The 18,090-nt window shown below is 42.2% G+C and overlaps 1 protein-coding gene and 1 long non-coding RNA gene across 4 annotated transcripts in view; one reads left to right on the top strand and one right to left on the bottom strand.

The window, feature by feature from the left end:
* prx (periaxin) overlaps positions 1-17,906 on the bottom strand; it is a 31,767-nt gene extending 13,861 nt beyond the window's left edge. The window contains exon 1 of one of the 3 annotated variants that reach the window (XM_088627684.1): positions 17,739-17,906. In XM_088627684.1, coding sequence (XP_088483810.1) covers positions 17,739-17,796 — 58 coding nt within the window. In that variant the 5' untranslated portion in view covers positions 17,797-17,906. Of the gene's footprint in view, positions 1-14,178; positions 14,337-17,738 lie in introns of those variants that run through there. The other 2 variants (XM_088627685.1, XM_088627686.1) reach the window with 2 other exon arrangements.
* LOC148672193 (uncharacterized) lies at positions 3,942-8,448 on the top strand. The gene is made up of 2 exons (XR_015935698.1): positions 3,942-4,291; positions 8,266-8,448. It is a non-coding gene; the product is annotated as an uncharacterized LOC148672193 (long non-coding RNA).
* Positions 17,907-18,090: the final 184 nt, after the last annotated feature.

The following is an 18,090-nucleotide window of genomic DNA, read 5'->3' as shown; positions in this document are numbered from 1 at the left end:
TGGATGACACCACAGGCTGAGCTACCCTGATACAGAGGGGTTTGTGTCTGCTCTGTTTTGTGTTGCGTGTCATTCTATTATCGTCTCCAAGAAAAGGCTTCTTAAATAAACGAATAAGGCAGGATTCTCTATGGTATTACACACCTGAGAAAGTATTAGAGCTGAAGGCAGATGGGTGAGAGTAACCTCTCTTCAGGAGACAGGGTAAAGAATCAGAGCCCAGGCTACAGAGGTGAAGCGATCAGCAGACCTTTATTTCAGCTGAAGATTAGACGGAATACAGCAGCATGAGAGGAAGAAAAGGTTTTTTTCTCCATTTTCTTTCTCTGTCAGTTTCCCCCTGGCAGTGCTCTGTTTACAGCCCGATTAACAGAAGTTACAATTCTCTTTCCCATGCAGCTCCCACCTCCAGCACCTGGATGACTTTCCTTTCTCGCCTGTTTATTAACACAAACTGAGTGTTTGTAGCTGCCTGCAGTCCACGCATTATGTCAGAATCACAACAACATATTGTTAACAAAAGTTGTGAACCAACAACTTTTTACAGATGCTTTGAGTAACCGCTGGGATGCACAGAAAGTCCAGGCATAAGGTTACAAGTGTTATGATTGCAGTTATTTTGACATTATTGTGGTATTATATAAAAATATATATAAAAAGAGAGAGCCATTCAGTCCATCTAGCCTGTTTGATCCAAGGATCTGTTCCAGCCACTTCTTGAAGGAAGCCGAAGTATCAGATTCAACTACATGTCTGGGTAGATCCCTCCATGCTCCTTCAAAGTCCTATTAAGCTCCACCCTGAGTTTCAGGATCCACACCCTCTGGTGCTGTAGAGCTCTGATTACTATAAGGCACGGGGGAATTTCAGGGTGTTTCATATCAGCATGTTTACCATTCCAATGAAGATTGTATCGGATGTCCCAGCTGGATCACGGGAAGCTGGCACAGACGACAAACAGCGCTGCCTGAGAAGCCGAACAACACCTGAACATTTTCAATCAACGCAAGGGGGCTGTTTATAGCAAAGGTCTGATTTGAGTGAGATGGTGTTTTAGGGCAGGACTAAGTCCAAGTCATCGTAGTAGGGTGGAGGAACTGGCAATTCAGAAGACATAAATCTCACAGACACACAAACCCTTTGGCAGATTAATCACATTAACTCTTTTATGACTTTTGCCAATGCCCCTATTAGGTCTGCACACCACTGCCAAATGCCCCTGTGAATGCAGAACTAATACAGCTCATGCCTGTGACATCATCAGCCCTGACCTACAGAAAACTCAACTTAAAACTGAGTCCATCAAGAATCAAGTCCATTCTATTTGAGCGCCTTCATATGAGGCAAAAACTCCTGAAGTGACCCTTTACGGTGATAGTCAATGAGGTAGCCTCTCATGACTATTGCACAGCCAAGAATAAAAAAAAACAGAGGAGAGGGCCTGGAATGAAAACATTAAAATGCACACGATTTGCAAATACATGCCCAGGATTTCCAAAATGCAACCTATGCACAGTGTAGATCAAAACTTCAGAGCATGTTGACAAACTCCCAAAACCAATAAAGGTGACAGCAGTTAAGATCGTTTAGATGGCCACCAACAAGCACGGAAAAGCAAAATACTGCAGCACCAACGCTGTCTTCACTTCTTTCCTGCACTCAGCTCTGCAGAGCCACATCCCTTCAGGTGATTCCCCTCTCATGCCTGGCTAATTGTCACAACCTGAATATTTTAAAGCGCATGCACCTATCAAAACCCAAACAGCAGCCGTGCTTTCCAAAGACAAATTCCCATCTTGATTCCTTCTTTTGGGAAACACATGACGGGGCCAGCAGGTACTGTTTTGTTTGTGGCTGCTCCCTCTGGTGCTTGGTGTTATGCTCTGCACATATTCCCCGTGACCAAATCACTCATGCTAGCAGGAGAGGATCTTTGCGCTTCTTCCAAGGGAAGACACCGACACGCCCTTTACTGCTGTTGCTTCAGCTACGGCCTCCCGTCACCCCTAATAATAGGAGGCTACTGTGAAAGCCTGGGGCCCAAACGAAGAATGTCTTTGATGCAGCTACAGTAGGCAGGAGGACTTGGCATCCAGAGCCCCAGTGCAGAACCCAAGCTGGACGGAGCGCCAAGTTCTGAAGACGATTAAAAAAAAAAAAACTTTCACAGAGTTGTGTGTAGGAATCTGGACTTCTTTTATTCTGAGAGTGAGAGGAGCAGCTGGCCATCTGGAGCACGAGGGTAAAGGGGGGTGGGGTTGCTCTGGGTGGGGGGGTGGGTTGGGGGGATTTTCCAAATAGCTGAACCCACTTTCTTTATATAGAAAGAGCGCCATTCCAGCGCAGGGCAGAGCTCTAACGCAGACTGCCAGCCATCCTGCATCATGGGAGAGAAGGGCTCTCCCAGTGCTCACTGTGTCTGGGGTCCACAATCAGTGCACAACCCAGTTTCAACCCCCCCCAAAAAAAACCCACACAGCTGTGAAAAAACACCTGCTTTTTAATGCTTTTTGTATTTGCTTTTAACAGTAACAATAACAGTAAGTAGTTGTTTTACAGCATACCCATCATTCAAGATAAAATAACATCATCGTCCAATGACTGAATTAGGAGAGGAGATTTTCCCAATATAAATCCAAAGAGGTGACCAGATCTTCCCAAAGTGCTGAGATCATGTCAGTTTTTCTGGAGGTGGAAATCAGAACCACCTGCTTTGGTTTAACCTCTCACATCTACTGCAACATGCTCAAGGTTAGCGTGAAATGCACTGAAAAAGACAATTCCATAGGTGTTAGGAGAATCAAGTATACTCTTTACGTCAGGAGTCCCCAGCCCTGTTCCTAGAGAGCCCTAATCCAGTTAGTAGAGATAAACTTCTAGGTCACCTGTTTTTAAAGAGAAGTACCTACAGTATAAGGTCCTGATGAGTTAAGGAAGTATTGTCATTAAGATAGGCCTTGTCCTTGAGGGCTGAAGGGCTTGATCCCAAATGATTATTTAACTCATCGAACCACCTGCTTCACTGATCACAGAGAAGCTGTTCCAAGTCTTTAGAAATCGATGATATAATGGTCGCCTCTGAACGATGCCAGGTGGGTAAAGCTCTCCCAGAACAGAGCTGGGTCCTACTCTATATTCAAAGGAAGGAAACTTGAGTTGTAAATGGTAATTCGGTGTATTGAAAAGGAAAATAACCTACTGTTCTTTAATCTAGTAATTCACAAGATGGATAATCAGAAGATAGATTCTGGTACCTTGTGTGATAAAGCACGAACCCCCAGCTCCATAGCAATTTGACTTCCACTGGGGGTATATACTGTAGGTTCAGGAGGGTAGCTGCGTCAGCATGCGTAGGCTGCAAAGGAACAAGTAATAGGTTTATTCCATGCTGAAGAGAGAAGAAAGAAAACACAACGTTTCGGCCGTGGAGCCTTCACACCTGAAGAAGGCTCCACGGCTGAAACGTTGCGTTTTCTTTCTTCTTTTTTTTTCGGCATGGAATAAACCTATTATTTGTTCCTTATACCTCATTACGGTGCAAATCAACGTAAATATGCCAAATAACGAAAGAACACAACAGGAGGTAAATACAGTACTGCCCGGTTTCTGATTAAAGAAAGGAATAATATAAAAGCACGTACCCTTTACAGCCCCTGAGCGGAGTGTTTTTTCAGGAAGACGCGATGAAGCGGGAGAGATGCGACGGGCAACGGGCGGGAAAAGGCGCGCGCGAGAGAGTGTTGGAATGACACCGCGAGCGCGCGTCGCGCCGCGGACCCCGTCGTTAACCTAGCGAACCACTTCCAAGTCTTGAGTGATAAAAGGCGTCTCCGCAGGACCTATATTTCTAATAAACTGTCAAATGTGTAATTTGGAAAACATCTTAAGTGAATGTGGATGTCAGCTTTCACCTGGCTCATCCTTAATAAAGGAGGGAATTGCTGTTTTGGAAGAAAAAAAACAAGACGCGGAACTAAGGGGCTTAATAAAGTTTCGACAGAAAGGCAGGAATTCGGTACAAAGGCAGATTTGATTTAACGGATTTAATGGATCGACAAAACGGTCTGGAAAGCCTGAATAACCGGGCATCGCGAAGTTTCTAGAAATAGGGTGGACTCGCAAAACGTCCATGTTAAAACCTTTTCAGGGAGATTCTGTCTAACAGGACTTCGAAAATCCCGTAATCTATTATTATTATTATTATTATTATTATTATTATTATTATTATTATCAAGACCGAAACGTAAAGGAACTGACCACTCTCAACGACAGTATGAGACCTTCGTTAATGGTAAGAAATGAACTGTTATATATTGAATATATTTTAAGACGAGCATTGTGCATAATTTGAAATGCTGGCGCCTGTTCTCCGCTCCCAAATGAAAACATATCTATGGAGGAGGGTCACACAAATTCACCGATACCGTGCTTTTTTCTGTTATTTCTAAAGTGGGATAGAGGTGCAGGTCTGGACAATCCAGTAGCTATTCGGACAATTAGAGAAAAATGGAGCAAACAAGAATTCAGGCCTTAATTTTTTAAACGCTCTTCTCAGCAAAATGTTCGCTCCTACGTTCAGTTTTTTCTGTTCATATTTCTTTTTCTATTCTTGGAAGCCACATGCTGGCTGAGAAATTCCCTCCCACCACAATTAAATCTCAAGGCCAAGAATTGTCTGGTTTCAGTAGCTCGGAGGGACTAAATATTTTGTAGGATGTGTGCCATTTGAACAATTAAAATGAGAAGAAAACATTACCTACAGAAGCTCAAGCTCAGAAGTTAGTAGCTAATTGGTGGAGAGGATGATATCTGGTCATTTCTGGAAAGAAGCTGACAAAAATGGCGTGGTAACTTGTTCCACAATCCCACCACCCTTTGTGTAAAGTAGTACTGAGCGATTCACTCCATCCATCTGTACTAACACCAAGCACCAAGTGTTTTGCAGAACTAGTGTTCAGTTTCGCAAAACAATAGCATGAGATAGTGATTCCTCAATAAGCAAAGTAAAACCAAGGGAGGGGAGGTCAGTACCATAAGATACAGTACGTAGGATCACAGGTCAGTCTGTGAGCCAGTCAGGCCTGTCAAGCAGCAGGTTGCATGGAGTAAGGTTTTCTTTTCCCCTTTACCTGGCCTGAAAACATGTCTTCCACACTTCAGCACTGAGCTATGCATGATGTGCAAGACTTAGGCCTTTTTCCCAAATGAACATTCAGTTTTAGTTTACTCCTCTTTTCTCTTGGTATTGTGGGGGTATAAATATTATTTCATTTGATGACAACAGGTTTTTTTTTTGCACAATGTCTGAATCAAACATAGCATAGATCTTATGTTTAATTTCCAGATGCCCAGGCCTATACAGCTCTGCCTGATGGACAGACAAGCGCTGTAATGATGACTAAAGGCATTCAAAAAGAAGATATTTGACAGAATGCCTCCGATCACAATTTTCTCTATTGTCTTAGCAAACATTAGAACAGCAGGTTTTGAAAGAAAAAACACACATGCAGAAACAATCTGTGGTCAAAAATGCTTTCCCACGCCTTGCAATTGAGTCAAACCCACGGCCGTCTCTCAGTAAATGTCAGCGCTCCATAATGTGAATTCCTCCTTCACTGCAGGACAATGATGGCGAAATCCCTCATATGCATTGCTGACATTCCCGGGAAAGGTCCAGGAATCAGGAGACCCTTGTTGATATTATGTAGGCAGCCTTTCCCCTGCATCTTGTCTAGAAGTGAAAACACTTCTCTCTCTAGTCCTGTTGTGGTGTTTTTGAAGGTGGTCTGTAGGTATCGTGGCTTAAAAGGCTAATTTCACAGACTACTGGGAAACAACAATCAGAAAACACTGTTCAGAACTGACAACTGAAACATTCTGGGGGAGGTATTTGCTGTTGCACAGTGTTTGGGATCCCCCTAATAAAACCCTGTACACAAAGGGCTGTGTATCCCAAAAAATTTCCCACCTTATTTTTCCAGATCCCTTTTGTGTATTGCAAAAAAGTAAAGTATATAAAATATACAGCACAGTATATAAGCATGGGACAAGTAATAGGTTTATTCCATGCTGAAAAGAGAAGAAAGAAAACACAACGTTTCGGCCGTGGAGCCTTCTTCAGGTGTGAAGGCTCCACGGCTGAAACTTTGTGTTTTCTTTCTTCTCTTTTCAGCGTGGAATAAACCTATTACTTGTTCCTTTGCAGCCTATGCATGCTGACACAGCTACCCACCTGAACCTATGTAAGCATGGATGTGTACATGGCATAAAACCACTAGTGAATGTACAGTATTATTTTGCTTACTCCCCCATAATACTCTTCATCCCTTTCAGGTGCAAGAGGAAAATTGTATGGCTAAAGGAAAGGCAATGCATAGAACATATATGCTGGACATATGCTGTATATGCTGGATAATTCACACAATTTGTAATAGGTCTGGATTTGGCACAGATCGTGTAGCTACAGTGTATTGTAATATTCACAGCCAAGTCAAATCCACATTTCCCTGGACACTCCTAACCTAAGTCGCCAGACACAACTCTGGAAAAAACTAAAAGTGCCACTGGGTTCAAGCAGAGCAGGAAATCTAATTCACTTTTCAGGAAGCCAGCATGATTTCTGCAAATACTTTCCATGCTGACAAAAGGGCACGAACATATTCCATTGCCTTGGATCTGTTTCATTGAGTTTTGTCCGCATCTCAGGTAAAATTTAAAAATACATTTCATTTGCCATACGTATGGAGCCCTGTCACATTAAAAGCACTCTTAAGAACATTGCTTAGTTTTGAGCTTTGTGTTGCAATATATAAACGAGTATCAGGTTGCTACGCTTTTGTGCACCTGCAGAGGCTAGATGGTTGTGCAGAAAACTGATTCTTACATCACACATGTATGTAGGTTGTGTATGGGGAAAACTGGACATGTCCACTGTTTCCAGTGGTGGTTTGTGGGTTTGCATGTAGACAAGGTGCTCAATGGTAGTTAAAGTCAATAGCTGCATCTCAGGCAGAATATCCCAGGCCTCCTTTCTGATCAAATAAAATCTCAGAGTGTCAAGCATATCTGGGCACAAGCAGCCTAAATAAACCAACTTCTAAAAGTTCTTACTTAATGGCTTTGTATTACTGTCAAAGTCCTTCTCATACTGATGCATATATACCAGGGGTGAGCAGTACTGGAGAGCTGGTAGAAGATATTAAAGTGGTCCCATTAAATCAATAATGAACTGATTTAAGTTAAGAGCAAAGTTGGAGTGAGAACCTAAAGACACACCAGCCCCTGGTTACCTAATTGCCCATCCCCCATATCTACAATACTATGGTAAACAACCAATTTAAAAAATATTTTTTTTCTAGTTTCGTCATCTGCCTTTAAGGAGATGCAGGACTAAAGCTTTCAGAAGTCAGATGAGATTCATGTATGGAGATGAACAGTCTAGGACCACTCAGTATATTAGCATGCATAAATTACGATCATTTACAACCAACTGTTGCAGATGGATGTAAGTTGAATTCATTCTTAACTTGAAAAACAAAAATGACATGCTGATCCATTCTTGAAGCCCTCACTGAAGATGCACTGAGCTTGTATGAACTGATGAGCCAAAATCAACCCGGCTTTTTTTTTTGTCAACTTCCAAAGTAAACCGAGATAAAGAAAAAATAAAAGGAAGGTGTTTATTCCTCTCAGCCCAGTTTGGCTCTGAAGGGGGCAACCTTCTCTCTGAGCAGGAAGTTGTTAGCCTGGGCCCCCCAGTTGTTGTCCATGTGGGACAGAAACAGAGGAAGCCATGCCCAGCTCATTGTTTTCTCCCAACGGTTTAACAAGACAGAATGAAACATCTGTTTACGCCGCTTTGGAGTCTGTTTCCTTGTGATTTTGTCTCTCAACTTCCCTAGACCCTCTTAAATCAGCTCCTCTTGGGCCTTCCTGGTGCCAAGGTGAATCACAGCTATACATTTTAGGAGGAGTCACCAAGGAATACGTCTTTTCCTTTTCTAAAATTATTTGAATATGTACTGGCTCAGTGGTGCACATATCCTGGCCTGGAAGATAAGAGATTACCATTTTTACCATTTAGTAACTACAGAATTTGAGACACGTTTGATCCCTTTAAACCACAAAGGGCTTCTATCACTTCAGTGGTTATCAGTCCCAGCCTAGGGGTCATTTCTGGCCCCTGATTTTTGTTCCAGCCAGTTGCAGGGCAATTTATTTCTAAATAAATAGAAATATGAGTGTTTATTTTTCATTTGTTTTCAGCTCCCTAGACGTTGAATGGAATTTGTATTTGCAACCATCCCTGTATGAATAGGTGAACTCCCAAACTGTCCTCATTGATGGGTGTTAATCAAAAGGTGGAAAATGTGACTTCAGCAGAAGAAAAACTGTCTGATAAAGTGTCATTCCTCTTCTGTTCATAATAAACTGGCTTTTTAGTCCAAACTAAGTGAGAAGATTCTTGTTGAGCATGTTAAGGAGAGACTGCAGACTTTTCTGTATGCCTAAGGTGTTGGAAAGGTACTTCAGCTACTGTACATACAACTGAAACCAAACCATGAGTACTCAAAAAAGCAAGAACAATAATTACAGGCAGCAATTAGAACTGGTGATTAAGGGCCTAGCTAGATTAAGACCCAGGAGATCCCTGGGGTCTCCTGATGACTAGGACTGAGTACCACTGAATAAAACACTTAAGAGTTTGTGTGGAGTGAAACATTGTGCTCCATTGTATGGGCTTTGTTCCTAATGGTAATCTGGCATCTTGGTCAAGGAGAAGAATGTAACCTTATTATTGGATGGAATCATATACAAACATGCTGTATAATTGTTCAGTAAGGGAAAACTGGATTCAAATGTAAAAGTCCAAAGTTCATTGTCTATCAAGTCACAAGTCATTACTCAAGACCAACTTGGTGATCCATCTCAAATGTTTCAAGAACCAAGCCCCCCTTAATATAATCTATTATGATCACTTTCTTTAGTTCTCTATTCTCTTGGTCTCTTCTGTACCTAATCCAATACTGGACACAGTTTTCATGGAAACAGGCAACAGAATAAAATTGTATGAGTCAATTCTCATATAATGAATATGAGAATAATTAAGGAGATAACCAATTCTCATATAAATTTTCATATAATGAAAGTCCAGTGAAAAAATATAAATGCATTCTCTCCGTTCCTATCTCTGGGTAAGAGTGTTTAAAATTCCCAAAATAACCCCTCGCCCCCTCCCCTTTGCACAGGATGAGTTGAAGTTGGGAGGAACCCCTGTCGCAATCACGTCAGCCTGCCCTCTTTCCTGTCCCCAGATAAATGGTGGTCCAGAGACATGTGTGACACAGCCCAAGACTGAATTTCCTTTCCATTGCAAACATACCATCCAAAAAACAGGATTCCTACACCACACCCAAGCAATTGATTTGAGTTTCCCAAACTTTTGGTCGTGCTGGAATCCAATTTCACTTCATGGCAGCCAGCAGCTAGTGCAGTAAAACTCACGGTGGATTGTCTCATGTAATTACTCCAAGGTCTCAAGGATTAGTATTGAACTTCAGCATCAGGTGAGTAGTGAAGTCAGGGTTAGGGTGCAAATATGTTGAAGTTGAGAAGTCTGAGGACACGTAGTAAAAGACACAGGCTGGTGCTGTTCCTGTGGTTATCAGCCAACTTTATAACACAACATCCATTATTCTAAAATGGGGCCATCTGCTTTCCTGCTGCCCTCAGTGCACTTTCTACTTGACACACGTCTGTCTTTGAAGTGTTTACAAAGACTGGTGTCCTGTTAAGGTATCCAGGTGAGCAGACAGTGTTGGATCCCCCCCACTGGCTTTGAACCATGCCAGTTAAACAAAACTGGTTTGTTCACACTTGAAGCTAGTTGTAGAAAACAGCTGGATTGTCTTACTGCGCCCCACTATTAATTTAGGACCCCCCTCAAAACAGGGCAAGAAATTTCCTGCTCATGTCCTACTCATCTTCTATAGAGAAGAACTCAAATTTTCCTTTGGAAATCCAGTGGAGATTTCCAGACTACGCTCTTCTGTACACTCGCCATATCACCCTGCAACTCACTAATGGCAACCCAATGAAACTCAGCAGGTGTGAACCTGGCCAGTACCTGGATGGGAGACCTTCCAAGCTTGCTGCTGGAAGAGGTGTTGGTGGGGCCAACAGGGGGTGCTCACCCTGTGGTCTGTGTGGGTCCTAATGCCCCAGTACTGGTTGGGGATACTATACTGCAAAAAGGCGCTGTCCTTCAGATGAGACATAAAACCGAGGTCCTGACTCTATGATTGTTAAAAAAAAATCCCAGGGCTTTTCTTGAAAAGTGTAGGAGCCTTACCCTAGCATCCTGGCTAAATTTCCCATTAGCCTTTAGTAATCATGTCCTTCTAATAATCCCCATCTCTGAACTGGCTTCATCTGTTCTCTTCCTCACTGAGAGCTGGTGTGTGGATAGCGAACCGGTGCACTATGGCTGCTGTCGCATCAACCAGGCCTGGTGGTGGTGGAGGGGAGTCCCCATTACTTGTAAAGTGCTTTGTGTGGAGTGTCCTGAAAAGAACTATATAGGTGTATGGAATTAATTAATATTATACTGCAGATACAGATCTTACAAGTGTCTTTCAAGAGTGTGCATCAGAGAAAAAGATTTGATTTCTAAACCACACAACTCGAGGCTTAGACACTGACTTGGTGTTCGTCAAAGAATGTCTTAAATAATTGCACATTTTTTTCAGAACACTGTTCGTTGCTAGCTAAACAGTTTTGTAGGTTTTTAAAGATTTCCTACATTCTCACACCCAGAGTATGGGTTGAGAACTTTTGCATCAATCTTTCCCAGATACGGCAGTGTGGGGACACCTGCTCAGCTTAGTGCAGAGAGAGGGGCTGACTGTTTCCCATTGCCAAAGTCAAAGCCACTTTCTAAAAGATGACAGGATGGCATATTGCTTCCTGCATTAAATAGGCACAAATAGCACCAGCCTGGCCTCTTAGGCCCTGATGCAAAACATGATACAATATTCTTCTGCTGGTGTATCCTGAATTTGCAGCCTTAAAGGTGCTCAGCAACCGTTCACCAATTTCCAGCTCCCAGGAATTGTCAGTGATGAAGATTTTACAAATGCTGTCATTTCTATGTATAGTACATCAACAGCCCCTTGCATTCTGTCCAGCCCAGCCCAACCCACCCCACCCCCCCTGCCTGGTGCAACAGAGCCTATTTTAGATCAGGACCCTCCCCTCCTCCTCACCCCACTAGTGTTCCATCACACCAGTTCACAGCTCACAGGCACGCCAGTTAAGGGTGGTTCGTACAAAATAATTCATGTTGTTGAGGAAAATGCATGGCATAAAAAGATTCTCTCTTAAAGCAGGGGTCCTCAAGTCTAGTCATAGAAAGCAACAGTTCAGCTAGTTTGTAGCAAGACATTTAAGTTATCTGAAAAAAGGGTTAGCCGGATTAATTCATCTTTCCCCGTGAATAGTTCTGAAGCTGCTAGTTGGTTCTGCTGCTACCCTGTTTTTTTCCCCCCAATTGTCGAAATCAAAGCTCCCAACTGATTAGATACCAGGTAAAAAGAATCTTTCAAAAGATGAGCTGTAAAAATTATTAAACACACCCTGTACAATCATAAGCCCTGTGGTAATTTCCAGTGCTTAATATAACATTTTATGGACAAATGTAATACATAAAGAGTTGCTTTTTGATTAACAGCATTTCTTTTTTGGAAGTGTGTTCAAAACTGGCAAAAACTAGTTATTTTTACACATTGGGTTGGAGCCAATATCTTGGCTTCATTCAAGAAATGGGTGATTCTAGGCTCTCATCAAGCTGATACCAAACATGTTAGAATAGATTAACCAAATGGACTCTACTTGTTTGTATTCTTTATGTTCTCATGTGTTTTTACACATTTTGTTCAGCTCATGTTGATCTGACACCAGTAGTGTTACATTATAAGTACAATATTTCTGTGCCTGCTACAGCAAGATGAGATCTAATCAGAATCCCAGCATCCACCCCTTTTTGTTGACACCATTGCCATTACCCCCAGGTAAGCATGAACCCATGAAATAGCCCTATCCATACTCCCCCTTACTTTCTGAAAGCCACTCATTCCTGGTAAGTTTTGCAGAAACCAGAACCCCATCCTGGAAGCACTGGCCTTAAGCCAGGCCACAGTCCAGAACTGAACCAAGGACCCAAGAGTTGTTAAGTAGTAGCTCTCATCACCACCAAATGTCACACTCCAGGAACTTCTACTAAACCAAATTCTAATCCGTACCCATATCCTAACCCTGAAAACCAGCATGCTCAAAATAGGACCCCTCCCACCCTAGTGCACATCAGTTGTGCCAATAACACCGCTTACCATAATTGCTACATTCCACTTGTTTGTACGGAAGCAACAAATTTCTGATGCAAATAAGACACACTGAGCCTGTCATTAGCTCTGCTTGGCACATGTACATGAATCACACGGAATAATATTCTGTGCGCATAACTGTGATTTCGTTTTAAGCAAGTGTTTTCTGAGTTCCATATTCCATACATCTCCTTTCTCACTCTGCTAAGACAGACATGTTCATCCTCCATCGATGCTATTCGGTCTTGATGGGTTGATGCCATTTTAAAACAAGATTGTCTAAATCAAACGTTTAGAAATGACCCAATCCTGCAACATCCATCTCCTGGCATTCTTCAGAACATATTATTGCAAATACATTTTACAAAACAATGCCATACTGTGAATTTACAACACTTTGCTATGGTTTCCCACACCTGTGTGTTTTTTCCCCCAACAAGATTTCACTTTATAACACTGCTCTTGAAACATATACTACAGTTACCATTCAGAAAAGATCTACTAGTCAGTACAGTTAGCATCGGAATCACAAACAAGGGCGTCTTTATAAAGTGGACCAAGTGCATCTCAATAGAGGAGGTACTAAAAATGATTGTTTATTACGCACATAAGCACTCATTATTAAAGCCTCAATGTCCTTACTCAACCTGCGAGCATTTTCCACCATACAGAAGACATATGCCCTACTCTTTCACCCTCAAAGAGAACTATTCACTGAAATACCATGCGGGCGGAAAGCAGCAGAAAAACTCCCTAATAAAAAAAATCCTTTTGTTAAGTGGAGCAAAAGCCTTGTAAATATACCACGCATGTTGTCCTGGAATCACATTCCAAGCCCTGTAACAAGTTACATTAAAGTACTGTTAATCACAGACCAAATGACTGCCAGCGCAGCTGTCCCCTGGTGTATAAAATAAAAAAAAATTGGGAGCCTGGAGCCATCTAAAACTCTGGGTCTGCTTTCCTCCAAGGCTGACTGTTAAAACTTAGAAAAGAACGATTCAGGGCAATGAATGCAGTGGTTCAAACATGGAATAAGGCAGTTGCAAAAATGCAATGCATTTCAAAGACTTAAAAGATGAGAAATAGTTTTCTCTCCGACACAGACAATGGAGACAAAAAGATGTTGGATCAATTGTACACTAAAACGTCTTTAGCTTATTTGCCATCATTACAGTAATCAAGCAAGAAACCTTTCCTTGGGATTTCTCCAGGAACATTGGAAAAAGCAGAAAATCCCAAGGAAAGTGTGAGGACAACTATCAATATACTATGTCTAACCCACTGCAATCTCACCCCAGTGTATTTTTCTTACTACACATTAGCAGTGGGGTCTTGTTAAAGCAACCAGACTATTTGCTCAAGAACAAAAAGTTCTCCTCGTTTATCTGAAAGGAAATAAAACTTAAGTTTAAGGGAGGAAAATGTGATTTGGAAAAAGGATTGAAGAAATTGATTTCAGAGGAGTATTTTGAGTTTAATAACTGGTACAGGAACAAAAGCTTCTATGCTCATCCTGTAGATGTACAGGACATCCAGGCTTGTTAATGACCTGAGTTTTGATGTGTCAATAGACACCAACCCTCATCCTTTAGGTCAAAATTCCTTGAATCCTTCACCTTAAACATTTTTGAAAGCACCAGAGTTCTCTTTGCAAGAATTGGAATCAGAAATAGCAAACTCATTCTAATCTCTTAAAAGCCGGGAGAAAAAAAAAGAGCATTTTGACTGGCCCTGTCAAATGAAATAGTTTAGTTTGATGGCAAAAGTAACTTAGATCAGACGAATCAGCTCTTACCCCAGTGCTCTTGGTCTAAAGCCCCAGTGAGGTGCAGAGATCAGCTGCTGTATCGAGAGTGCCTGCCGTCCTGCAGAATTAAAAGCTAGCACGCTCACTTATTTCTTGTTCCCCTTTGCCAAAAGCCTATCTCCTTAACTGAGCGCTGGAAAAGGAAATCCATACAAGCCCACTGCTACTGCTGCAAGTCCGGGAGGAGGGGGGAGGAAACCAGTGGCTGATTGGCTGCTGCTGCTTCTGACAAAACAGGACATTGTGGCTCACTGTTACTCTGGGATGCTCCCAAATGTGGAAGGGGAAGGGGAGGGGACGCACGCACACAGAGACATGGCAGTGGTCATGCTGGAGTGAGCTTCGCACAGTGGTCAACCTGGAGGGCGCATGCAGTACACATTCCCGACTTTAAAAAGTGGCTTGGCTTTAAGAACATAAGAACATTTTGCACAGGAAGCCAAATTAAAGCTGTGCTGGCTCAAGTCAAACATCCTACAGTTCATTTCAAGATCCACATTAAGTCCTTTAAATGATTTTATTGTTTTCAGATTTTTCCCCCTCTAAAGAGCTAAATCCAGTTAAGGAACTTAATTGTATTGCTTAATTTCTAGTATTCTTTGGAACTGGAAAGGTTGAGATGCAAGTGTAATTTATTCAAGAATCCCATCATATGAAATGCAGCAGCCCCTCCTCAACCCCAGAATGGTACAGTGTTCACCGTCTCCCCCAATGCTTCTGGCCCAAACCACACTGTCTGCATCAAGCCCTGCACCCAGCCCAAGTTCTGCTTTGTGCCTGGCATTTGGTTCTTATGTAAATATGACCAGAAACTGAACATGGGCACATATTTACTCCTGTGGCCTGGTGTCTAGAGTTATACCCTTGAGTAATGGTCATGCCGAAATCACTTTTACTTGACATTGAGTGTTTGATAACTGAAAAGAGATGTTTTTGGCCTTCATTCACCAGCAGATGAGTATAGACTAATGAAGATGATGAATTATCAGAATGCAATTTAAATTGGAAACTCCTGGAATTGCAATTGCCTTTCTTCACACAGTGCCATACTGACAAAACTATCCCTTCAGATTTAGTCTTTTGGTGAACAAAACTTCTGTTAGTTTCACTTCTATCCTTAAGTGACTTTTAGACAAACACTTAAAAGGCTAGTTGGACTAAATGAAAAGAAAACCAAAGGAACCCAATTATGTTATTATCAGTCCCCACTGTGAATTGAAGCAAAGCTTGGTGTTCTGCAGTTGAAAACTAAAATTAAGTTTGTTTTCCAGGCCAGCACTTCTGTCTCATTAACTTCTGGGGTGTAAATCTTTTTCCTTATTTTTCCAAGTTGAAAGCATCAGTTAGAATTTCAGCTGACTGGGGCAACATGAACAACAAAAAAAAAAGTGGATAGTGAAAACGCTTGCCTGCCTCAGCAGTTAACCAGATTCTCTCTCCAGCCCCAGAAACCTCTTTGACCCTCAACACAGCAACCTCACCGTTGCCAAGGCGATGCTGTGCCAGTGCTCCACAGACCGGCTTCAAACTGGGTTTGCTCATTACATGCAATTTCCTTACCATCACCTTCGAGGAAGCATCACGCAGACAGTACAGACCGAAAGAGGTGAGTCTGAGGCTTAGAGTACAATAGCAGAAAAACGCATAACAGACAGCAATGAGCACATAAACTGCTCCAGAAAAGCACTGGCAAGGTAACAAATAAAATCCACTATCAGCCAATTATCTCTTCTTGGAAAAAGTCCCAGTACCAGGTCAGATAATGTGGCCAGGCAGCTTGTTCCAGACTACCGACAGCACTTTGTGTAATGGATTACTTAGATAACTATAAATAATTTTTGTCTCCTTAAAAACCCAGGGATATTTCTGGTTCCTCGACTCTAGACTTACCAATGTAATATCGACATTTTGTAGTACACTATTCCATGAGGTCTTATTTCCCATTTTGGCTATATAATTCTTTTACTTAAAATCTGAAACATATTGTACTCGGACATGATGTGAAAAGAGTACAGCAAACAATTATGCATATACACCATGAGAGAAAAGCCAAGAGTGTGAACACAGGTCAGCGGGTCATGAAAAGCTAACTCTCCTAAACTCTTGTTGGGCAATATAGTGGTTCTTCCATATTACACTTCAATCCTAAAATCCAGGGGAAAGGGTGATGTCCATCAAGTGACCAAGTCAAACAAAACTGGCTAACCAAACTGATACTGGGACTTCGAGACCATTAAAGGCATAGACATGACTAGCCCCCCAGCCTTTAGCAATCGTCACTTACTATTAATCCCCATCTGACAATTGGCTTCACCACTCTGTTCTCCTACCCACTGATAGCATCATCGTCGTCGATGATCCACCGTTGCATCATCCAGGTGTGGGCTACACATTGGAGACCCCATTTCCTGTAACGTGCTTGTCCAGAAAAACTCTCTATATAAAAGTGTAAGGAATTATCTTGACATTCCTGCTCCCCTCCGCCCCACACCCAGTTCCTCTGCCTCTCCGAGTTGTCACTGTGCACGTCTGGAAACAGCTGTCACGGCTGTCTGACAGAACACACAGACACACCAGTGGGGGAAGGAAGTGTTTAAAATTGCAGTAGGAATGCAAAAAAATATATAACCCTGTAAAAAAAGAAGCAAAGGCGGTGCACTAGAGTAGATGGTGAATTCAGAGACGGACTGCTCAAAGGCTGGAGACAGTGTCAGTAAAACATACTGTTCCCCCCAGTCATTATCTGCCCATCAGACAAGTACGTAAACCACAGTTTAAGACATTAACAAAAAACAAAATCATTTAGCATTTTACAAAAAAAAAAAAGGTTGTGGGAACAATATGGAACAAGCTACTCAGCCATGTGGTTATACCCCGGCTTCTTTCAAGAAACAGCTGGATGAGATTCATGGGCCAATTATGAAACATTCTAGATGGCCTCCTCTCCTTTGTAACCTCTCTTCTACTCATTGTAGGTACAAAGAAATGCTCCAAGACGCCATAACTCATGACCTTGCGGTTTAATCCGTACCATTGCACCATGCCAGGATAACCAGTGTGGTCTTGTCAATTACAGAGCTATTTTAACCAAGCATATGCACTAGGATGTCCTGTATTTCAGTACCTCTGCTAGATTAGAAATGTTAACTTCAAATTTAATTGGTTTCACATCTTTCTTATATCCCCTGCCTTAATGGCTTTCCTCATCATTTCCTTTTCCTCCTATAACTGCTTCAATCATTCTCATTGTGATATTCATAAGTGATGCTTTTATCATCATGAACCACTTGTGGAAAGAAGTACAGATCAGAGCATTGATTTCATACCATTTAAAGTGCACCACAGCAGATGGCAAATTACAAGAAAGTACAAGTACATTTCTAAAAACTGTCATTCAACTGAATTTTATTGACAGACCCTTTGCTAACCACCACCAAAAAATAAAAAGTTGAATAGGCGCTTCTCCACTACTGTCCAACCTTAAAAGCCCGCACTGGCTCAATCATACGTGCAGGGCTCTTCCCCAACTACAGCCCCTCGCCACTCACCTGCACTGGAAGGTGGAGTCCAGGTGACTCTGAATATTCCTCTGAAGCACTCGCACATCCTCTGAACAGAGGCACCAAGGAGGAACTCTTGGTGAAGGCAAAATAAAGAAAGCAATAGAAATGCTCCTCTCCTGAAGGGTCCTAATGGCAGCCCTCCCCAGCAGTACAGCAAAAACACTGTTAATGGGCACAGCAACTGAACCCTGCAAAGAGGGAGACTGACAAAACGGATGGCATTAGCACAAGCCCACAGTCAGCAATTCAGGCCACTGTTAAGCCCCTTGCTTTTGTGTCCCAAAGGATGGATTTAACAGGCGCTGCATGTGCCCCCACCACCCCGCCTTGTTTTGGG

Source organism: Lepisosteus platostomus, chromosome 4 (assembly GCF_059453375.1).
Source record: "Lepisosteus platostomus isolate fLepPlt1 chromosome 4, fLepPlt1.hap1, whole genome shotgun sequence".
Taxonomy (NCBI): domain Eukaryota; kingdom Metazoa; phylum Chordata; class Actinopteri; order Semionotiformes; family Lepisosteidae; genus Lepisosteus; species Lepisosteus platostomus.
Note: the sequence above shows the minus strand (reverse complement) of the source record. Positions and strands in the feature narration are given on the sequence as shown.